General features: G+C 36.5%; 1 protein-coding gene across 3 annotated transcripts in view; it reads right to left on the reverse strand.

The window, feature by feature from the left end:
• The window catches only part of pip5k1bb (phosphatidylinositol-4-phosphate 5-kinase, type I, beta b), a 68628-nt gene that overhangs the window by 38644 nt on the left and 4850 nt on the right, over positions 1–25134 (reverse strand). For 2 of the 3 annotated variants that reach the window (XR_010525965.1, XM_065248339.1), the window contains exons 2-5: positions 10317–10439; positions 9588–9656; positions 6460–6590; positions 4757–4874 (exon numbers count right to left, since the gene is read on the reverse strand). Coding sequence is in view for 2 of the 3 variants with exons in the window: in XM_065248339.1 (XP_065104411.1) it covers positions 4757–4874; positions 6460–6590; positions 9588–9656 (318 nt within the window). In the remaining variant the exon portion in view is untranslated. Of the gene's footprint in view, positions 1–4756; positions 4875–6459; positions 6591–9587; positions 9657–10316; positions 10440–23938; positions 23995–24092; positions 24278–25134 lie in introns of all 3 variants that reach the window. The other variant, XM_065248340.2, reaches the window with a different exon arrangement.

The following is a 25134-nucleotide window of genomic DNA, read 5'->3' on the forward strand; positions in this document are numbered from 1 at the left end:
TAGTGGTCCTGTAGTCCGAGTGAAAACTACAAAAACTTGCTTTACGGCAGACCTACAATCCAATCAGAGCCAGCTATGCCTCAGTATTTATGACAGTGGGTAATGGACAATTACGCTTCTAACCTGTAGGGGGAGCAAAGAGCCAAAACTCTTTGGTGTTGCTTTAAAGAAAAACATTTTCGGAAGGCATTAAACTTTTGTGAAAATCATGAAAAATGCTGGTGCTGGCTGGCAACTTTTTTTAAAAACGCTGGCGGCGAAAGAGTTCAGACAAACGTTTTCAATGTCGCTTCCCTGAGTTTTTACAGTAATCTGTAATTCCGCTATTATCCACTAGGTTGTGCTCTTACCCAATTAATGAAAAACTGAAGCATCAGCAAATTCAACAACATTGAAAACTCTGTGAAAGTTTTGATAATTGTTCTGAATCTGATCTCTTACAAAATTCCTTTACAAAAATGCAATTATTTCAGCTTTTTGCTCAAACTTTGGTCTTTTTGAAGAAACCTACCCATATTTGAGAGCTGACAAAAGAGAACAAATGAAGACAGGATGAAATGTTTTTCTTCGTTTTGTTTGTTTGTTTGGTTGTTTGTTTGAAAGCAGAGGGTCTGTTCTTTCATTTTATATATTTGTATGTTTATATATTTATAGACATTTTCCTGGAAGGCATTTTGTGAAACTTTTGTGAAAATCACAAAAAATGCTGCCAGACAACTTTTTTAAAAATAGCTTGCGAGAGATTAGTTAGTTAATGCCTTAAAGCTACAGTTCACCCAAAAATAAAAATGTATTTGCCCTTCTTCCAAACCTTTATAAATTTCGTTGTACTGCTGAATACAAATGAAGATATTTTTAGGAATTTTTGTAACCAAGCAAATCTGGGGCACCATTGAATTCCGTAGTAAGAGAAAATAAAACGATGAAAGTGAATGGTGCCCCAGATCTTTTTGGTTATTAACATTTTTCAAAATATCTTCATTTATGTTCAGCAGAACAACTTGAGGGTATGTAAATTATAAACTATCAGTTTAATTAATCTTAACAAATACAACTTTATTGTAAAGTGTTGCCAACATTTTGAAACATTTTTGCATCAAAACTGCACAAAACTTTATCAAATTGCCAAAAGGCAAGATATTTTTTTTACTCAAAATTGCTATAAAAACACAAAATAACCATATTTACTATCAAGGATTAAACATTCAGAACTCATTGAAATAAACATGCAATTCAAGTCATGTGATATCATACTGCATACTATTTCACATACTATTGGTTAACTTACTATAGATTTAGTAGAAATTTTCCAAGCATGTGTATGAGCGGCTTTATGCAAACAAAAAGGAATTCCCGTGAGCGCATTCAAAATGCACACATGCAAAAAAACTCTTGAGCCCTAAATTTGTTATGTAAAAGGTAGTCCCTTGTCACTAACCATCATAACATTCAGCATCTACTTTGCATTGCCCAAACTCAGCAGTCCTGGGTTATCTTTTTCTTCTGTTACATAATTATTACGTCCTCTAATGCACACAGAAGGCACATATACAATCTCACATAAAGGATAAATATGCAGTTATGTGAAGATCAACCTAATAGACACCTGGGAGTCCTATATCTCTGCTGGGCTCATTACACAAGGATTAGATGTTGAAGAGCGGCAGAGGCAATTAACAGCTCGCATGCGATCATACAGCCAATAAGCATCATCCACTGTGGCTTCCACACAAACATCAGCATTAAAGCGCACAAGCGGGAGCTGCAGAGATGCTGCAGAGGTGCTGCAGTGGCTGTGAGTCACACCGAGTAGTGTTGCAAATCAGCACTGGGCTGAAATACACAACACTTCATCTAATTTACTATACAATGTGCCCAGCGAGAACACAACAAACATAATCGCTAATCCCAACAGGGAATTTCAGAATGACGACAAAAAAACAGGCTTAAATTTCTGCCAGTCACAGTTGGCACAAGGCACAAAACGTCTCTTGCCAGCTGATGTAAGCGACTGCTGAACTTTAATTGAAACTGAGATGCTTTGTCATGGATCACAGAAAGAACCAAATAGCAAATTTTGAGCAAAAAGTAGAGATAGTTGCATTTTGTAAAGGACTTTGTTAGAGATCAGATTCAGAACGATGATCAAAACATACACAGATTTATTTTTTTGGGATCAGCGGATGCTTTAGTGTTTTATAAGTTGTGTAGAACCGCCACCTAGTGGATTATAGCAGAAATATGGATTGCCGTAAAAACTCGTCAATGGCAGGGAAGCGTTTTCTCTTAATTGACGACATAACTCGTCAATGGGGGGGAAAGAGTTAAGTTGGAAGTGAAAATTGCATTTTACAAAGCTGTTTCACACCAAGACTTTGGCGTGGATCTGGTCCAGAGCAAATGAGTCACTTTATTTATGGCCCACTTATTCAGAAAAAGTAAATGTATGTATGTCTGCTATAATAAGTATACATTGTCAACTTTTGATCCAAAATGAGCGGGTGCCTGGGATCACCCAAGGTTTTTGGGTCGCTGTCGGTCCGGCCGTTTGAAATAAAGATGCCACACTGCAAAAAATTATTTTCAAGAAAAAAAATCTTAGTATTTTTGTCTTGTTTTCAGTAAAAATATCTACAAATTCTTAAATTAAGATGCTTTTTCTTGATGAGCAAAACGACCCAGGAAAATAAGTCTTTAAATTTAAGTGATTTTGTGCATAAAACAAGCAAAAAAAAATCTGCCAATGGTGTAAGCAATTTTTTCTGAATTTAGTGTTTAAAATTTTCAAGATTTTTTTCCTTACCCCATTGGCAGGTTTTTTTATGCACAAAATCATTAATTTTTATATATTTTGGTCTAAAAACTAGACTTATTTTCTTGGGTCATTTTGATCATCAAGAACAAGCATCTTCATTTACGAATTTTTTGATATTTTTACTGAAAACAAGACAAAAATACTAAGATTTTTTTTCTTAAAAATCATTCTTTGCAGTGCAATTAACTATTTTAAACAATTACTACTTTCAAAAAATGCAGGCCAGGAAGGGGGTCGGGTACAATATATATGTATATATTTTTTTTTCTTTGAAAAAAAGTTGCGGGCAGGTTAGTTGAAAACGTCGGTCGGGTTCGGGTTGTATATACATTGACACGTGCATCACTGCTGTGCATTCACACTAGACGCGAATGAAGCGGGGAAAAAAAAATTGCGCTATTAGCGCGTAGTTGGACGCTTAAACATTTTGAGTAAACTCGCTTCATTCGCGTGTAAAATTTGCATCAATTGTGCATGAAATTCAGTCGCAAATACACTCAATTTGCCGGCTTTAGCTAGTTTGTAGTCTCAATATGTAAATATTAGGGATGCACCGAATCCAGGATTCGGATTCGGATTCGGCCGAATACTGGGCTTTTTGACGGGGTTCGGATTCGGCCGAATCCTAGATTTTTTTTCCACCGAACCGAACCCTAGGCTTGCGCTACGCAGGTCGACGTCACGCGGCCGTAGATTACACACATCGGGTGCTGACGTGGAGATGAGCTTTTTCTTTCGGTGAGCCTTAGGGGCTGGACACACCAAAACTTTTAAACACGGCTGAAAACGCCTTGAGGACGCCAAATTCCAGCTGTTTTTCAGCCGAGCGCTTGGTAGCTGTGATGCTTCAGCTGTGAGCCGGTTGGTTGCTGTGGTAATCTCCCGCCCCTCCTCCACTGTAATTGGACGGCCGTGTGAAACCTGACATTGACGAGCGGAGCTTCTCACTCAAAGTTAAATATAGTTTTCAGCACGGGCTGCTTGCTTATTGTAAAAACGAGCGTGTCGCAACGCATCGCTTTCATTATGCATAGGCTTATAGTATTTGTCAAAATAGTTTTTCCAACTTGTCATTCTGGCATAATGTACAGTTAAAATTAAATAAAATGAAAAATACACTATTGTGGATGTTGTTTAATTCATTAATGTGTTTTATTGTGTTAATGGAATAAGGATGCGAGTAGGATTCGGTATTCGGTTTCGGATTCGGCCGAATCCTAAACGGTGGATTCGGGATTCGGCCGAACCTAAAAAATCTGGATTCGGTGCATCCCTAGTAAATATATACCTCAAATTGAGTTAAGAGCTTTTTTTTTACAATTAAACAGATTGTCCGACCTCCTTACTCACTTTCTTCTAAGCAAGATCCTTTTTAATCCCCGTTTCTATAAAAATACCAAGATGCGTCGTACAGCTCCTGTTGTCCACAAACAATGACGGTTCTGGTTTGGTCCTCCATTGTTGTTTCATATTTCTGCCTCCGTTCTCTACGTCGTAATTATGTCACTACTAAAGCAAGCTCCTGATTGGTTAATGCGGCACGAATATCCACAAATGTTCATATTTTTCAACTCAAATGCCTGAAATGCTCAATTTGTGAGAATCGCGTAATTCGCGGCACCTCATGTTCCCGAATCACACTGTAGGAGGTCTATCATGTCTTTAAATTGACTTAACATGTAAATTATTTGCGTTTAATGCTTTATTCGTGTCTGGTGTGAATGCACCTTTACAGAACAAGCAGACCGAAAATCAATATTTTGCAACAATTCAGATATAAATTATAAATTATTTAGTTAGCAAATTTAAAAATGATAACAAAATAATATAATCGGTCCTCCGCTACTCAAAGCTATGAACTAGAAGTCATCCACTCAACTATTAAAGAAAAACTAACATCAGTGTGACATATTAGGCATTATAAGGCAAAAACTCTGTTACCAGGTAATCGTCTGGCTTGATCCCAAACAGCTCCCGGAAGTAGCGGAAAGCCAATGGTGCGTACGTCTTGAAGCGAAAGTCTGGATAATGATGCGCTGGAGTCAGGTTACTTCCCTCACTGCAGAAGTGAAAACATTTGTTTAAAGGCGGGGTGCATGATCTCTAAAGCCAGTGTTGACATTTGAAATCACCTTTACAAACAATAGAACCTTCTTTTGATAGACCCGCCCCACATATGCAACCAAAGGCAATGATGTCGCTTAGCAGACACGCCCCTTACTGCTGATTGGCTACAAGTGTGTTTTGGTAGTTGGCCCAACTCTCTTTTCCAAAGTGTTTTTCAAAAATCACGCACCCCGCCTTTAAGGTATAACACGTAACAAAGCATATATGCGTGTCTCATCTATTACTGTCACAAGTAGCTTTGAGTAGCTTTTCTGTAACCGTGATCTTCTGAGAGGACCAGAAATTGTGAGAAACTGTTACTTAACCAAAATTCTTCTATATCCCCGAGGAACAAAGGCACATTTGATCTGTCTTAGCTCCATTGAGCATGTCCTCATTGCAATGTGACCCATCAGCAGTAAATACCAGAGGTAATCTTTTCTAAAGACTCACAGCATCAATGCCTGAGGATAAGGAGGTTCTAGTTCTTCTCTATTGACTCTCACACAAACTAAAGACCACAAGGACAGCCACATCAGCTACATGTGACACGTACACTAAACAAACCCTGGGAATAAATATCCTGCAATACATTTTTTCCCAGGCCTCTTTCGTGATACGAGGCAGGACGGAGGTACTTGGATTGACCTCATTTTATACGATATTGCTTCTTTAAGGGGAGGGGTGATGTCATAATCATTTGATCCCTTAAACTTTTGATAAACAAAAACTGACGTTAATCCCTCATAAGTGGGTCAGTGATTTGCAGGTTTTTGGGGCACCTCTCAGACGGCACTCTACTTTATGAGCTCTGAGCTTCAGCTTAAACAAAAAAATAAGCACTGTGCCCATTGTGTAGCAGGTCAATGCAGATGCTTAACTAACTTGACTCTGTGTCATAACAATACAAATCCATGACAGATACGGTAAATGCGAAATTTACACTAGTATGGATTGTCCAAGAGTTCATATGTCTGACATGTAAAGTACCAGCCGTGGAGATGTCTCCACAATTCAAGACCATCATTCGCAGTGTTGGGGGTAACACATTACGTAATAATATTACTTTTCTGAAGTAACGAGTAAAGTAACGCATTACTTTATAAATGTACACATTAATATTTGAGTTACTTTTTAAAAAAAGTAATGCGAGTTACTTTTCAGTTCAAATAATTTTAATTTAAAAATAAAATAAGATACTGAATTAAACTGAACATATTAACATAGAATAACGCATTCTGTGCACCTGAGCGGGAACATTTTGAGTCAGAAATTGACATTTTTGCGATCATAAAAAACACCTGCAAGGCCTGAAAGAGATCAAGCCTCTGCCTAGTAAGAAAAAGTAACTTAAAAGTAACTTAAAAGTAACGTAAGCATTACTTTCCAATTACTTAAAAGTAATGCATTACAATATTAAAAGTAACTTTCCCCAACACTGATCATTCGCAACGTCTCTAGAGTGTTTAGCAATGGCAAACATGTTAAAATACCTTTTCGAAAGTCTTGGACGTCTTTATGCTGTAAACCTCGCTTACCTGGGTAAAAACACGCTCTCCACCACATAAAAGTCCTGCATGAGCACATCTCGGTCAGGTTTTGAGGTCAGGTTCCCCACGGTGTAACCGATGCCCAGCTGGATGGCTCCTTTCAGGGCAGATGAAGTAGTCTGAAAAAAATATTTGCAAAATAAATGATTTTATCCAAGTCCTTTTTAAAACATCACGTAGGTCTATTGGGGCACGCTCACATTATACTTAACCAAAGCAAACCGATCCTTACTTCCCCACTTGTCTGCACTACACTTCACTTTCTGATCTGTACCAGAGTACGCTCACGTCATTAAAAAATTTGATTGTTTTGAAGAAAATGGAAAGATATGCACAATGGAGTTCATCGTAATTATGAGATTATGGCTTAGGTGTATTTGAATTCATGCGCCCTGCTTTTAAATTTGTGGAGAGATTTAAAAGCACATTAGGAGCAGTCTGCTCTCCAATCACTTTCGAATTGGTCCGCTTGGCTTACATGATGTCAAACACACCTCTGTTATCTGGGATCGTTTGGGATGCGGTGACACACGGCTGTATGTATTTGTGTTGCACATATAAGAGTATTTTAACAGTGACAGCTGAAGTTTGCATTGCCTGCCCCACCCCTGAATCAAGTGAATCGTACCTGAAACCATCTCTGCAAAGCGTACCTGGGTACACTTAAAGGAATATTCCATTTTCTTAAAAGAAAAATCCAGATAATTTACTCACCACCATGTCATCCAAAATGTTGATGTCTTTCTTTGTTCAGTCGAGAAGAAATTATGTTTTTTGAAGAAAACATTGCAGAATTTTTCTCATTTTAATGGACTTTAATAGAGCCCAACATTTAATACTTAACTCAACACTTAACAGTTTTTTCAACGGAGTTTCAATGGACTCGAACGAGGCAATCTAGCGAAACGATTGAAATTTTTGACAATAAAAATAAAAAATATGCACTTTTAAACCACAACTTCTTGTCTAGATCCGGTCGTGATGCGGCAGCGTGACCCCACGCAATACGTCATGACGTCAAGAGGTCACAGACGACGAAAGCGAAACTTGGGATCGTTTATAGTCCTTTGAAACTCCGTTGAAAAAAACTGTTAAGTGTTGAGTTAAGTATTATATGTTGGGCTCTATTAAAGTCCATTAAAATGAGAAAAATCCTGCAATGTTTTCCTCAAAAAACATAATTTCTTCTCGACTGAACAAAGAAAGACATCAACATTTTGGATGACATGGTGGTGAGTAAATTATCAGGATTTTTTTAAGAAAATTGACTAATCCTTTAAGTACCGCACCCTGGTACAGCACAGAGCGATTACACTAGCCAAACAAACCGTAATTTGTGGTCACACGCAATTATATGCATACACCCTTAGATGCACAAGACTTCGCTTTAAAAGGGACATATCATGAAAATCTGACGTTTTCCATGTTTAAGTGCTATAATTGGGTCCCCAGTGCTTCTATCAACCTAGAAGATGTGAAAAGATCAACCCAATAACTTAGTTTTGGTAAACCATTCTCTGCAAGCATGTGAAAAAATAGGTAATTGAAATTTGGCTCCCCTTGTGATGTCAGAAGGGGATAATACTGCCCCTTAACCTGCACTATCCAACCACGGCACTGCCATTTAGTGCAGAGATCAGCTCATTCGCATTTAAAGGACACACCCAAAACAGCAATTTTTTGCTCACACCTACAAAGTGGCAATTTTAACCTGCTATAATTAATTAATTATATGAAATTTGAGCTAGAACTTCACATTTGTACTCTGGGGACACCAAAGATTTATTTAACATCATAAAAAGTCTTGTGAAATGTCCCCTTTAACAGATGACATTTTTAAGTCAAAACTTCACCGCAAGGTTCACCAAAAGTACCATAATCATTTAGTAGGACAAGTAGAACGTCTACAGTACATTTCTGTGTACCATAAACTCCACGAGTCTTGGAAAGTTCAACGAAGGGTTTCTGTTGCGACTACCGTTCAGGAAAGTGGATACTATCAACATGTTAAAACATCAGTGGAGACAATTATAATAAGGTGAATGGAAAAAAATCACCTCATTTTTTAACACAAATGTGGGGACTGTTGTTGATTGTAGACTAAAACATCTAAAAGACCGCGTTTACACCTGGTTAGCACTAAATACAGGTGTAAATGGGCCAAATAACATTTTATGATCCCATCACGAAAGCCAAGAAAATTTTTATATTTTAAGTTAGTATAAAGAAAAATTTCTTTGGCTGGTTTATATTGGTTTATAGCTGATGGTCTGTTTGTTGGCTAGTCGTCATCCAGCCTTTTTGCGCTTTATTAACAACTAGTAGCAATGCATCACAATGTGATGTAGTGAGTGATGTATGTACTGTACTAAGGGCTGGGCGATAATTCGATAACGATAATTTTACTGATATAAACTTTTCCGATAAAATAATGTAAAGTTTTTCATAAGATCCTCTGGGGTCAATGTGTTAGCATGACAGAAGCTTTTTTCTGTCGCCCGAGTGGCTTACATTTCTTCCTCGCCACAAAAAAACACCACAGGTTTATCAATGCCATTAAAAGTATTATTTTGTTTTTGTTTGTTTGTTGATCACGAAGTACAAAGTAGATGAGGAAAACTAGGATTCAGTGTGTATTCAAAGCGATGCCATTAATGTTTACAATGCGTGGAATGGTGCGATGTGATTTGCTGAGGGGATTTATTGCATTTTGCAGAGAAGGAGGACTGGCTCTTATCGCGATTTGGGAAAAAAGGGAGAAAAAAATGACAGAATAACACGGCGGATATCAGATTTTGCGTAAAATCATTTACTTTTTAATACTGACCTACAATACTCATTTTGGTGGTAAATTTTTTTTAATGCCGTTTACTGCGTTTTGGAACCAAACTCTTCATATGTTAAGATATGTCAGTACAAAGTTTAAAATGAAGGCAGCTTAAATATGCATTTTAGTCTGGGTCTAGGATAAGCCCTGTCTGGGAAATTGCCCCGATATGTTTAAATACAAAAAAACTAATACAAGTAAAACAAAACAACGATTTTAAAGTTGCTAAGGTGCACATATTATTTTAAGAATTCACGAAGAAAGATGTAAATGAATGAAATATAATTACCTTTTTGTACGTTTTCTCCCTACTGTTATTGCTTGACCCACTGACTCCATTCTCATTGGCCGAAGACATCTGTGATTAAAACAATAAAGAGTTGAACATTAAACAGTGATGACAAAAGGTTAATTCGTCAGAAATTACGCAAATGGATACAAAAAAAAGGTATACAAAATAAGCAGTATGTCCCACACTTCAGTTTACATTAAACAGTATGTGAGAAATACCCAGATTGTTTACTTCTTCCACTAAGATCTCTCTTAGTATGCATTGGATAGTCACTTTTCTATCCCGTAGAGAAACGACGAGAAACCAAATTTAATGATATAAAAAAACAGAAAGCTGAGTTGTGAGACATTTATTCCTAGTGGTTTAAATGTACTTGTTTAATAACACCCGATTGATGTTAGTACGTCATAGGTTATTCACGTGTGTGAAATGTATCCACAAATACTTACTACAGAACATATATATTTTTTAAAAGATCAGAAAGTACAAAGTAGGTACTTCATCCAAATCAGAAAACACCATCATAGCATATAATTTCAGATGCAGGGAACAGACAGCACACGCGTGTACTGTATGTAAATCAAGTCCTCAGGCCCTGCCCACCAATAAACCATAACATTTGCAACGTGCCACTGTGCCACAGGATATCCTGCAAGGGTAATTAAGTGGTGTTCGTGCAATAATGTGTGGCTCTGCTAATAAAATATGATGTAATTGGGGTTTTACCTTCTTTCAACCAAGAACACAGGTGCCGGTCTGCTGTTCACGGCTGCTGCCTAGCTCAGTCATGTGGAAAAGATGGAAAGCAGAGGTCGGGTTTGGATGAAAATGAATGTTCTTTCTGTCAGCCTGTGGATGGGAAGAATAAGGGCTAGTTAGTGCGGCTGTGGCTGGAAAACTTAAAAAAGCTGTAATGGCCAACAACAAGAAACCTGTCAAGATGCCAAGGTCACATCTCACCCCAAATATAGAAGACATGAGAAACTACATGTTGTTTAAATTGTTGATGTTCATTTTCAGTATTCGTAATCACTCATTAACCGTTTGCAGTACACGTAAAAGTGTGCAGTAAATGCTTAATTAAAAAAAAAAAATCATAAATTAAATTAAATTAAATTAAATTAAATTAAATTAAATTAAATTAAATTAAATTAAATTAAATTAAATTAAATTAAATTAAATTAAATTACATTAAATTTTAATTTTAATTAAATTATTGGTATTGTAACATTGTTCTGACAAATACGGAACATTTTTAATTAATATACATATTAATGACATATTAAATTTTATATTATAATGACATATATATTTTAGATGAGGTATTTGATGAGTTCATTTTAGCCACTAGTCAGACCATTTAACAAACAGTTTGGAGGTCAAGTTCCGACCAGATGCGTAACCGCGACAACGTACGTGCGTCCGATGAAACCGTCTATAGCAGTGGTTCTCAAACTTTTTCAGCGTGCGGCCCCCCTTGGGTATGGTGGATCCCTTAGTGCCCCCCCAAAAGAAAATGTATGACTAAAATGTATAATTTTATTTAAACAAAACATTAAATTATACAACGTATTGCTGTTTGTTAGTAGCCTTATTTTTTTGAGGTTTCATTACACAGAATTTATGATAAATTAATATATTTCATATAATGTCATAAATCTGGGGCCCCCTGGCACGGACCCCAGTTTGAGAACCACTGGTCTATAGGACCTGTCAGGCCTTGTGAAAATCACAATTAAACAAAATATTCTGACCAACAACTACCATAACTTTTGTTTCTTTCTCTAAATTGTGCTCAAAACAACTTTTCTCAAGGTTGTTTCAGCAGCTACACATCTACACAGGTTGTCAAACGCCTCTATTGACTCTATAGACCATTTCAGTAGTAACAACACAAACAAGCGGCTGTCGCGGTCCGCACGTAACTTCCGGTAAACTCCGCTAAGAATAAATAACAAAAATGTTCTTTAAACGTAGTTTATTTATATAACAAGCAAAAAAACACATAGATTACCTAGGAAACCAAAACATTTATTATTTTCGACGAGGCATTCGTTCAAGAGATCAGTTTAGTAACTAGTCAGACCATTAAAAAAACGAAACCGGAAGTAAAGTTCGGATCCTGACGTGTATCACGTGCGTCCGATGAAACCGTCTATATAGAGCTCCTCCCCCCGAGAATCGTCATTCTTTATCGATTGATGATTGGTTCTTTTAACAGGAAGGCGGGACTTCCGTCGCAATAGCGGCCATATAAAGACAGAGCGCAGTTATGCCAATTTGAAAACCACGCCCACTGGGCGGAAAACAATTCAACCGTCTCCATTGACTTTGTATTGCGAGAGGCCGCCTCCTTGTCATTTCTGGCTTATGGACGGTTTCAGCAGTAACAACATAAACAAGCAGCTTTCGTGGAAAACACGTAACTTCCGGTAAACTCTGTTAAGAATTAATAACAACAAAATCCGTTTAAACTAGTTTTTATATAACAAGCAAAATAAACAACACGTAGATTACATAGGAAACAAAAACATTAGTTATTTTCGACTAGGTATTTTAGTTTTAGCACTTAGTCATACAGAAACCGGAAGTAAAGATCAGACCAGGCGCTTAATCGCAAATAACAAAAAACAGAATAATGCCTAAAAGCTGCTGTGTGACAATGTGCGCCAAAAAAAAAAAAACAGAAATATATGTTTTTATAAGCTGTCGAGCCATAAAACCCAGCCTTTTAGGAGAAAAAAGTGTATCGCTGACTACTTTTTCCTCTAGTGGGCGCAGTTCTACTAATTGTAGTACTATGAAAAGTTGCCTATTTTCCACTTTTGTTTTGTTTCTTGGGGTCAACAGCTTATAAAAATGTATTTCTGTTTTTTTTTACATGTTAGCTGTACACCCTGTCACACAACAGCTTTTAGGCATTATTCTGTTTTTTGTTATAAGCCAGAAATGACAAGGAGGGAGTCTCTCGCAATACAAAGTCAATGGAGACGGATGGATTGTTTCCCCCCGGTGAGCGTGGTTTTCAGGTTATGACGCATTGCGCTCTGTCTCTATTGGGCTTTGCATTGTCCCCTTTAATATGCTGTGACCTTCAAAGGACGTATTCTAAGCCTGATTGCATCACAGCAGCGTGACATAAGGCTAGTAAGGCCGTCCCAATTGGACGCAAATTATGGATTCTTCGTAGGCAAGACCGTCTCATTTCCATTCTTCCGTTTCCTTCAGGGACTTCGGAGGTCGCAGCCCTTGAATTGGGACACATCTATAGTAAGAAGAATGCTCAATCTTGTTATACTGAAGAATTCTGTTATTGCAAACCACTTCGATATTCTCGTTTGCGGTATTTTCACTGATTTCGGTATATCTAATCCCGAGCTCTATTACAGTATATTCTTTCTGTACATATAAAGAAACAGTTTATTATGGAAAATATGTGATACAGGCAAGTACAATTCAAAAAAGTGTTTAATTTATTCAAATACATTCTTCTATCCCATAGGTAAACTTCCCCAACACTGTTCAATGAAAGAGTGATTTCAGCACTTCTCACTGAGACAATGCGGCATCTCTTTAGCTTCAGCTCGTGACCTGTAGTGTGTGTGCGTGCCGTGCAGTCAAGCATACAGCATTGAGTAAACTGTTCCTCATAAAGTCACAGGACGTCAGAGTCTGTGTAAATGAGAAATAATGACCTTTCAGACCGAGAGCATAAACAAACCGAGACTGAGCTCTTATTCAGAGCTAAGAGCCACTTCTGTCAGACCATCAAGTGTCTGTGACATTAGCTCAGTGCCAGCATGTTTATATTGGTGGGTCTGTCCATAAAAATAAAGAAATAACAAATGAAATTTATTTTCCCCTAGACTGCAATGAGATTAAATGAAGAGCACATTTGCTAAGGTCTCTTGAATCTCAGAATCATCTCAAAGGTCTCAAACTGCACTCAGATCTTCAAGCTATCAAAAGCATGGGATTTTAACATGACAAAAAATTTCAGAAACTTTGTGAAATGCCGTTTTCTTCTGGTTGTGTAAATATGAAGAGGGCATGTGAGGTAAAGGAAAGAGAAATGGAGAGAAATTGGGGATGTTTGCTGCTGATAACCAGCTGCTGCCTGCATCAAGACTGCTATGGAGAGCTGTTACACAACCCACTAGAGCGATACACGTCAGCCCGGTAAAGTTCATGCCGAAAAAAACTTCCTCCTTGTGTCATTATTTACAATATTGTAATTTACAGACATTCAGCATACGTCAAAACTTACTCATGAAAAAGTGTTTAAATAAAAGCCACATACATCACGCAACATTAGGATCAACAGTAACACTTTGGAATATTACTTTAACAATGAAAGAATATTATAATTTTATAAAAAAATCCTGATAATTTACTCACCCCCATTTCATCTAAGATGTTTATGTCTTTCTTTGTTCAGTCGAGAAGAAATTAAGTTTTTTGAGGAAAACATTCCAGGATTTTCCTCCATATAGTGGACTTGAACAGTTTACAGTTTCAATGCAGCTTCAAAAGGCTCTAAATGATCCCAACCGATGAATAAGGGTCTTATCAAGCAAAGCGATCACCCCCCCCCCCCCCCAAAAAAAAGTACTTTTAAACCACAATTTCTCATCTTGCACTATTATTTTTTTATCTGGTACCTCTCTCAAAATCACAACAGCGTCATGAATGGGCTAATGAAACAGGCTAAAGTGCGCTTTGTTTTGTGCCATTCAAATAACATACCATCAGCACCTAAATAGGCTATGGAACCTGACAACTATACACAAATAGACCTATTAGTGAAAAAAAGAACAAGAAAAAATACAACCTACCTACACAACCCAGGGTTTCGTGCAGCACTTTGCAGTTCGGGTGGCCCGCCTAAGCTGGGAAACCCTACCGCCTTAACTGGCCGTTAAGTGCATCTCGGAGAATAGCGCGGGCCCGCGCATCACACGGCCAAAATGAGAAAGACGTGGTCCGGACCGTCACTGTCTGTAGGATAACTAGCCAGTTGATAAACCATCTCGGAGAATAGCTCGGACACGACCGAAATGAGATAAAGACGTGGTCTGTCATGTCTGGAGGATAGCCATGATAAAACACGTGTCCGTAAGAACTGTAAGTGGACTTATGTTTTGGGTTTATTTAAGCCTTTTATTGTATTAGTCTATAGTTCTTGCAAATTTAAAGTAAGTTAGCTGGTGATTTTGTTGTTTAAGCAACCTGCTAGCTAGGTTTCACGTGCCTGTTGATTCAATATAATTGTTGAGTGCTATTTTGCTCACGTTATTTATGTGCATTATTTACATGCTACAGTAGTTACACTCCTTTAAGATAATGTAATTAATAGTGGGAAATAATCAGTTTTTAAAATTTTTGCGCCATCTATCATCGTTCACCTGACGTTCTACAACATCTGCTTCATTTTGTGTTTATTAACCCTTTAGTTTCACTTCATCACGCAACTATTCCCGTTAGAGGTAAAAATATTTCATTAATTAATAATCGATTATGTGCTCATTTTCTGTCAAAATTTTTTTTTATTTGAGTGTTTTAAATAAAAATATTAAAATTTTCATCTCTCACGGACAAAACCGTGAGAAAGCGGTTTAAGGTGTTTACATGCCACGCGAAATCGGCGTAATGAGCAAAAAACTACCTGTGCCGATCGGTTTTTGCTTACGCCGTTTATGGGCTTTCCCCGATAAAGGAAAACCGTTTTACACGTTTACATGACCCCACACGTTATCAGTTTATTAAGCATAATCGGCGTAAGACTGTGCATGTAAACGCACTCAATGACTATGTCGACTTACCGAACGGCCATTATTTCTGGGGCAATTAACTGACCTATGAAAAGTACTGTAGCTACCGTGACAGGCCTAATTGAGCATTATTAATTACCCTCCCAATATGTAAACAATGACAACAAAAAAACATTTGACACGTCAACCACTCCCAATGTTCAAACCAAGTCTACACCCATGATTAAACATAAAATACATTTGATAAATATTTGAGTCATATTTCATTTTCAAATGTTCAGTTCAGATGATCTGTATGACATGAGAAATAGCTACACTAGACTAATAAATCATGCAAGTTATGTTAGATCAAAACATCTGGTTTACATAAATACCCAGAACACAATAACCCCTACAATATTACATGCCAGCTTTGATAAATGCCAATGGCACGGTCAGTCTCAACAGGAAAAACTGTCATTTTTTTTACTATCTTGTACCAGCTTAAAATGCCAAAATCAAACTACTGTATAAGGAAGTTATTCATAGATTGATTTTCCAAAAAGTGTAAACACTGCAACTTGTTTCAGCATCATGAATAGCACAACATGCGACATGGTGAGTATGGGGTGGGACTACGGTATATCTGTTTGCTGGCCAATGGCATGTGAGGGTAGTGTTCTGGAAACATGAAAGAGTCATTACCTATGCAAATGTGCAGCAGTTAGGCATTTTACATTGCTTCAAACTTTGAATCAGAAACAACACTTCCATTGTACATAAAACTGGAACAGACAGTGGAAAAGCCACAGATCCTGAAGTACTTGAGGGAAGTGCCCTTTAAAGGCAGTATGGATAAGTGTGACCATGTGCCAGACATTCAAAGGAAAAAAAACACCCATGTTTCTATCTAAATAACACTTTTAAGACCTGTCCTCACTTTTTCTCTTCTTTCATCTCTCTCTCTCACTTTCTCTCTCTCTCATTGCCATATTCTCAAATTCAGTGCCTGTAGTGGTGTTTAGTGTGGTATACAAGGTAGCAAGAGTTTTTTAGCTATCATTTCCACACTATTATTGTTTTCTATTGATCTACGTTGAGGAGAAAATATTATTCCCATTCTACAGCAAAACTGTATAGTAAAAAATCCTTACTGTTATAACAGAACATTCATATATTTCAACTAATTGTTTGCAGAATAAAAGTTCTTGTTTACATCATATATGTGCGTTTACTTTGTATAATAATAATTATTTATATATAAATACATACACACATGTATGTATAATTTAAAGAAATATATGCATAAACATACATATATATATATATATATATATATATATATATATATATATATATATATATATATATATATTTAATAAATATTTACATGCATGTGTGTGTAAAAACTTTTATTCTGCAAACGTTTAGTTGCAATTAGTTGTTATGCAGCCCTAGAAATTTCCTAGAAAGTGCTTGGCAAAGACTAATCGCGAATAATCGGAAAACAAAATTAAAGTGATTTTTTGCATAACATCTATTCATTTCAGAAATGTTTAAATTTTGTATATACGTTTTTTATATATATCATATAGAACATATTAAAATAGAAATAAATATATATATATATATATATATATATATATATATATATATATATATATATATATATATATATATATATATATATATATATATATATACTAGGGCTGGGCATAGATTAATCTAGATTAATCTCATACAAAATAAAAGTATTTTTTTGCATAATTTAAGAGTTTGTGATTTGTGTAAATATTATGTATATTTAAACACACACACATACATATGTATATATTTTTAAGAAATGTTTTATTTAAATATCGTTTTTTATTTATATATAATTTAGAATATATAAAAATATAAATAAATCTATATACACACACATGTAAATGTTTCTTAAATACATACAGGAATGTGTGTGTATTTATATATACATAATAATTACACACAGCAAGCACACATTCATATATTAATGCAAAAAAAAACACTATTATTTTGTATGCGATTAACCGCGGTTAATCTTTGCCCAGCACTACTTTATACGTTTATATTCTTCACCAAACATGACTACTGTAGCTCCACGAGGAGTCTCACAAACTCAATGCCTTAGTTGTATGTCTTCCCCTTTCTAAAACAAAATATTTCATTGTTTTTTGCAACTTCCTCCTTGTGGTTCTGTGGATGTTAGAGGCTCTTTTTTAACCCATACAGCCTAATAAAAAACCTTCTAGGAGCCTTTATGTTTAGAAGTGAAAAGCGCAAACAATTCAAGGGAATTTACATGCAATTGGTTAAGGTTTATAAGAACAATATTTCATAATAAATTATTAAATGGACAGTTTACCATGAACATATGCTCACTGTCAGTTTTGTATCCCAAAACAGCCATCCCAGTCCCACGTATCTGAATATTCTGCCATGAAAATGTAGTCTCACGGTCAGGGCCGCATTAATGCATGGGCTTACCTGGGCTTAAGCCCAGGGCCTCGGGCTGGAAAGGGCCCCGAGATGCCGAAAAAAAATAACAACCGCATTTTATAAAAAGTTGATACTCCCTTTAAAATTATGCTTAATCGCTTTGCTTTGAATGTCCGTGCGTGAATGCAGTTCCTGCGCAAGAAAATCTCTCACTTACTGTATGCTACCCTGCAATCATTAGTGAGCTTTTAAAAATTTCTGTCTGAAATATCCATTATTGCATTTCTGATGAACAAAGACGAAACTGAGAACGCGTTTTTATCTTTATGAAAGACAATGTGTAAACATTCATTAAATGATTCCTCGTAACATTTTAAAGCCAAGATGTACAGAACAGCACACAAAGATGTTACACAAAACATTTTTGATAACTAAATCTAATAAATAACAAATTTGATTCTGCCTCGGAAGCCAGTTCAGCGATCTTATTTCATTTTGAGATTTAGCGTGGCAAGGAAATAAAAGACGAGAAATTACATATAATTTGTTACTGTAAATTATAAAAAACAAGCTTTATATACAATTCCTTAAACGGTTCATTTATAACAAGAAAACACTGAAATTAATCATTTCATAGACACTATATATGCTTTATTTTTTTGTACAGAAATATCTGATTGCTTACTTTCACTTTGATCATCTCTGTATTCACTTGAAACATCTGATGTTTCTTATAACATTTGTTTCAGGAATCTCTTTTCTATCATTTGAAAGTTAACACCGACCATATTATTAAATCACAAGAGAGACAATTTTGTCAGATTCGGTAGAGATATTTATATTCGGTATTATCACCGAAAAAAAAAACGGCTTACCTGTTTTGTAGCTCAACTTTTGACAAGTTAAGCAACCTTTTTAAATACATTTTAAAACTTGTTGAAAAATCTGTTTTTTGATGTTTCGTTTGATGAACGCCTAAATATGATCACGCAGAACACCTAGCGCGTTCGGCTAAATTGAATGTGACAGCATGCAACAGCGTAACATCGACACAATGGAAAGCAATCCAAAACGTACAGAACTTAAATTAGATCAGAATTTACCTTTATAATTAATAAAAAATAAAAACAAAATGAAGTCAGAATCAATAAGGTGCAGAACATGGGTGCAAAATGCCTAAATGCGCAGGGGAATAAAACACAAGCCACAAATAGTTTAATCAGATAACACTAAATAATCTATAAATTAAATAAAAACAAAGAAATATTAAAATAAATTTTAAAATAACGAAAGTATAGAATTGCCTGTTTTGTCTTTTAAATTGCAGAAACAAAGAGACTTTGCAATGGTTTCTGGATATGGACGTGTAGCCCTGTCACGGGATTTAGGCTATGAACAGACTTTAAAAATATTTATTAAAAGCTACTTTTTCACATATTATTTACTTAGTATTATCATAATAGGCTGTTATATGTGAAATCAGATAATGTGCACTCTTATACAGCCAAAATTAAATGATCCTCATTTTATAACACATCTGCGACGATTCGACTGTGCAGTAGTCGAATCAGGTTTCTCCTGTCAAAGCATCGAATCTTAGACTATTCGGGTCACCCCTAGCTAGGACTATGTGCATATGTTATGCAGTGATATTTGTGTATATTGTGGGCATTCTGATATGGTTTTAATATTTTGTTATTGCATTTATTCCAGCAAAATAAAAGCCTGACAACTTGCAATTAATGCCCTGCTAAAAAACAGCATACCAACAAGACCAGCATATGTTGTGTTTTGGTGCTGGTTTGCTAGTGAACACCAGCTATACCAGCACCAAACCAGCATTAGCACCAGCTAAACAAGGACCAAACCAGCATTAGGACCGGCATCCCATGCTGGTCATACCAGCAAGACTGGCATGTTGTGTTTTGGTGCTGGTATGCTGGTGACCACCAGCTAAACCAGCATAGACCAGCATAATTCCCATGCTGGTCCATGCTGGTTTGATGCTGTTTTTTTCAGCAGGGTTATTATAAAGATTGTGTGAATGTAGGCTGTACTTCTGGTGGATGAAGGGCCCCACAAAAGGGTAAAGCCCAGGGGCCCCTTACAGTGTTAATGCGGCCCTGCTCACGGTTTATACAAATAATTATTTATGTGAAAGTGCCAAAAGACCCTCCACGTCTGTCCATTTTAATTGAGGGCTAACAGTTAGGGAATAGGACAGGCCTTACAGATGCACCCTTTATTCTGACTGCAGGTAGTTTGCTATAATTGGGTAAAGTGACAGATTATATAACTGGATTATTATACTGCGTTAAGGTTTCTCTAATTGGAAATATTAGAGAAACCTATTAATATTAGAAAATACAACACAGCTTTACATTTGGAATAAAACAAAGTTATACAATAAATACTATGGTAATTTGTGTCATACAGATGTAAAAGTATGAAGCTGTAAAATTATTGTATAATAGTATGGATTTGGTCAATTTAATGAGAAATGTTTTTTGTAATTCATACTGAAATCTTTATTAAATATTGACTTTTGATTGCATTGCCCACTTTGTAAGATTGTTGAGATCTTTTCTGAAACTCCATTGGAGAAATTTGTATGATTTCTCTGCCTTTTTTTCATAAGAAATATCTGAGACTCAGCAAACTTTAGCATAGATATTGCATTTAATCTCATTGATGTCTAGGAGAACTAATTTGAGACAGAGAGGAGGAGCAAGAACCCCACTACACGTATCAAATTAAGACTGGATTTACATATTTTGTTATTATGGTTAGTTACATTCAGAGATATTAAAATAATATTTTTGTAATGCAGTCACATACTGTACTACATAACATTTAATTTAATAATTCATTCTAATAGAGTTGAAATTTATTATATTAGCCTATTAATGCATTTTTGTTAGATGCATTATTATATTTTTCAACATTTTTTTATTTCAAACAACAATATTTTGAGGACCCCCGGGAACACCACCATGGACCCCCAATGGGCCCCCAGAACCCCTTTTGAAGACCCAATGCATTGAGATTGAGATTGATGCATTGAGCTTGTGATTTTACTTCATGAAATGTTCTTGGTTCACAATATTTGACAGCACCTAACCACAAGGGTGAATTCCAATCGGAAGTGATCATCCCTATTTTCTTGGAAGAACTCTTGATGTGTAAACTCTGGAGGGAGTTATGCAACTGTGTCTCATAGTGTGGTCGTTAAAAATACACTTGGAAAATGACTTTCATTTACTCTTTATATGGAGCATCCCCTTCCTGAAGTGCCCTTGAAGGGCGCAAAAATAGCGTTTGGAATTCGCCCCAAGTCAGAAAGGAAAACATCAAAACTTAACTATGAAAAAAAGATCCCTTTTCATAATTTTCTGCCTTCTCTCTTTTATCTCTCAGCACAAACATCTTTTTAAGTGGCATCAAGGTGCCTAAGGGCGCACTCACATTATCCAAACCAAACCGCGCTCGGGCGCGTTTGACCCCCAAAGCCTGGTTTGTTTGACTAGTGTGATCGCTTCGTTCCGCGCCCGGGCGCGGATTGTTTAATCGCGCCGCGGCCGGGTTGCAGAGGTGGGCCGGAGCGCGGTTCACTTGGGCTCAGGCGCGGAAGGCTGTGGTGTGAGCGCAATCGCGCCTGAGCGCGATTCAAAAGGTGAAGACGTCAGTTGCGCGACCACTCACCTTCATCTGCCTCCGTAAAAACCTTTTGATGCGCGCAGCGGGGTTACGTGAATGTCCGAGCTGCACACGTGACAGATCAACTAAGCAATATGATGACATGTGAGAGGGCTGTCTGTAACAGACAGACAGACAAACAGACAGATTTGTAGAAAGATAAAAACATAGATGCAGTAGACAAACAGACAGACAAATAGACAGAGACAGACAGATAGATAGACACAATGACCAACATTTTTGGGATGCTTACATTTTATGCACTTATCTCTCGAGGGATTAAACTAAACATTTTTCAAGTCAATGAGGTGTAATTGAAAGATATGGAAAGAAGAATTGTAACAAATCATAATGTAACTGCACAGAATAGTTGTCCACCACTGGAACATGATAAACCTAAAACCTCTTTATGTGTTTTTATCACACTGCTATCTATCCACACTCAACAAAGAGTCAGACCCACTGTTCCTTTCAAACTCTGTCTGGCTGATGTTCAGCCTAGTGATAAGAAAACTATTCTGCACTTCACTTTAATATCCCGTTCTCAATTATAGTTCACATTAGTTATTATATGAATATATGTACACATAAACATCTAGTAATAAATTCTTGTAGCTCCACTGGCATAGCATTGCACTAGCAACACTAATTTACCAAAGGAACCTTGAATGCACTTTAAGTCACTCTAGATGTTAATATAAATATTACAAGTTACAAGGAAAATCTTCACTGTCTGCACTCCTATTGGTTGTCACCATTTTGTGCTCATTTGCATAAAGTGCAAAACGTTGCTGTCACATGTAGCTAGAACTTACCAACTTGCATAAAAAATTGGGTAAAAATATAATTTACACTGCATACGACATAAAAAAAAAACATTTTTACGTTTTTGCTCAGATTTGCATGAGCACATTTAGAAATGCATTTGGTATGTGATATACTTAAACCTGATGCCTTAAAATATAGTAACTACAACAAGCTTGTGACCGAGCCCTGTCCATGCAAGGGACAAACAAATATCTGAGCGTGTGTCTGACAATAAGAGTCTTTCCAGGAACCTTGCTGCCCACTGGGGACATGTTGCCATTGGAGGCATTTGATGCTTTTTTCATCAGATGAAAGGAACAGGATATGTATGTTTAGATTCCATTGTTGTTATGAAACCAATGAAGCTGCCTGTCTATCTCTCTCACACAATGCTTCAAAACAGTTGACACTCACAGCTCCCTGACATTCAACACTAAATGTGAGCTTGTTGGCTTAACTCCACACACAAAGACCCATCTTCAAATTAAATACCGGTTTGCTTCCAATCTAGTCTTGAGTAATCTGTGCATTTACTTAGATTGTCAGCAATTTCTATTAGTCACTATTACTTAAAAAAATCCTTAAAGGGTTAGTTCACCTCAAAATTAAAATTTTATTATAAATCATATAAATCGTATCCCTGTGTCGTTTAAACCAAGTCGTTTGATTGTTTTCAGAACACATTTTTAGATATTTATAAAAAAAAAAAAAAAACGGGAGGCTTGTGACTGTCCCATATTGCAGTTTGATTTTCCCATTAAAGTCCAGAAAAGAATGAAAGACATCGCCAAAAAGGTCCATGTGTTTCATCAGTACTTTACTGCGCAAAGAAAACAAAACAAATGATTTTGTTCAACAATTTGTTCTCCTGCTTGGTTGTTCAGTGCGCGTTCACGCAGACTACAGCGCATGCCGCTAACGTCAATTGCTGACGTAGTTGCCAGTGTACAGACACAGAATACGCTGGCAAGTTATTTGTGCATTTATACGGGCTGTTTAAGTATTGTTTACAATGTTTGCATAACGGCTTAAATAAAACAGGGGAAAAAAACATTGGCAACTACGTCAGCAGGTCACGTAAGCAGCATGCGCGGTAGTCTGCTCGTGAACGCGCACTGAACGACCAAGGAGGAGAACAAATTGTTAAATAAAATCATTTTGTTTTCTTTGCGCATAAACTGTTTTGACGTGTGTGCAGCAAACACTTATTTTGACAAAACACGTGATGCACATGGTTCACATGACGCAATAAGCTAATATTTTGAAAACGCAAACAACACACATGACACTGGAACACTTATTTTGAATAAGCGCCCCTCGGATGACCACGAGCCGCCACTGCTTAAAATGTGTAAGCCAATCTAAAGCCAATCTTATGACTTGGTGGTTTAAAACGACACAGGGGTAAGCAATTTATGAAAAAAAAGTTTAATTTTGGAGTGAACTAACCCTTTAAGCATTAAAGCATTTAAGTAGTTTTTTGACCTTTTTTTTTTGACATGAAATAAATGTAAATATAAAATATGCATTTATTTTTTTTTACTTAAAGAGCACCAATGGTCCGATTCACGTTTTTAAATTTCCTTTGGTGTGTAAGTGTGTATTAGTACATGTTAACGATATGCAAAATGTACATACCCCAAAGTAACCAATGACGCGAGTTATCGTCTCCAACGTAAATCTCTTTTCTTAGACTACAACAAACAGACAGATTGTAGGCAACAGTTTACTTCCTGGGATTGGTGATGTTGAGAAGAACGTCATTATCATAATTCCTCTCGGTTTGACTCACAGCCTGTATGTTAACTCCTGTCAGCATTGCATTGTGAGCGAATCTTTCAAACATGGTAGGAGCGTCACATTTCCAGCTGACGTCAAGAGGTATTCAGCCCAATCACAACTTTCAGATTAGCTGGCCAATCAGGGACACAGAGCTATTCAAATCTGTGTGTTTCAGGAAGAGAGGGAAATCTGGAGCTACGAAAATGTACAATATGTGGAAAATAATGTGTTTTTAATCATACAGTTAACAATGCAAACACATTGTATTATACAAAATACACAAAAAAAACGCTGTTTTTTTGGCAACGAAATAGGTGCTCTTTAAAATTTACACAGTTGCTAATGCGACTTCAAAAAAGTTTTTTTAAAGCAATTAAAATTTATAGTACAGTTGTTGGTCAGAAATATGCTGTTAAATCGGATAGTAGATAGGACTTTAGTCTTGCATGACTGAAATAACTGCCCGGAGGTGAAAAAAACATGGTCGCCTATTGGCATGACTTCCCTAAAAGGACTTTGTACTTTGCAGGACACCTTAGCCACTGTATAGCTGGCAACCCCATATCAAACACCTGCCCTGTGCCTGAGTTTTGAACGTCCCATACAATGCAGAATAAAAACAGATATTTAGAGATATATAGAAGCATATTTAACAAATCTATCATTGCTTGTTGTGTTTTAATAATGCGATTTATTGTAGTTTTATAAATGTCACAAGGCACAACTGATCGTGACTGCTTTCTAAATAGACTACACGGTTAAACAGGGTATGTGTTACACATGTCAAACTAAAAGTCCATGCTTTAACCCTCTTTATCATATCATTCAATTCCTATTCCTGCATGTCTAAAGAACGCAAAGGTGACATTGACTCAATTTGTAATTGAGGTCTGAAGATATTTGATTCTGATCAACCTATGGCTCAAGCATGCATATTGGCCGATTTCGTTATGTAATCCTGGATATGAGAGACAAACATGGTGAACGTTCCATGGATGTGTTTTTCCAGACGCTAATTTACATCTCCTGATTTCCTATTCAAAAGCAGTGGC

This window comes from Paramisgurnus dabryanus, chromosome 11 (genome assembly GCF_030506205.2).
Source record: "Paramisgurnus dabryanus chromosome 11, PD_genome_1.1, whole genome shotgun sequence".
Lineage (NCBI taxonomy): Eukaryota > Metazoa > Chordata > Actinopteri > Cypriniformes > Cobitidae > Paramisgurnus > Paramisgurnus dabryanus.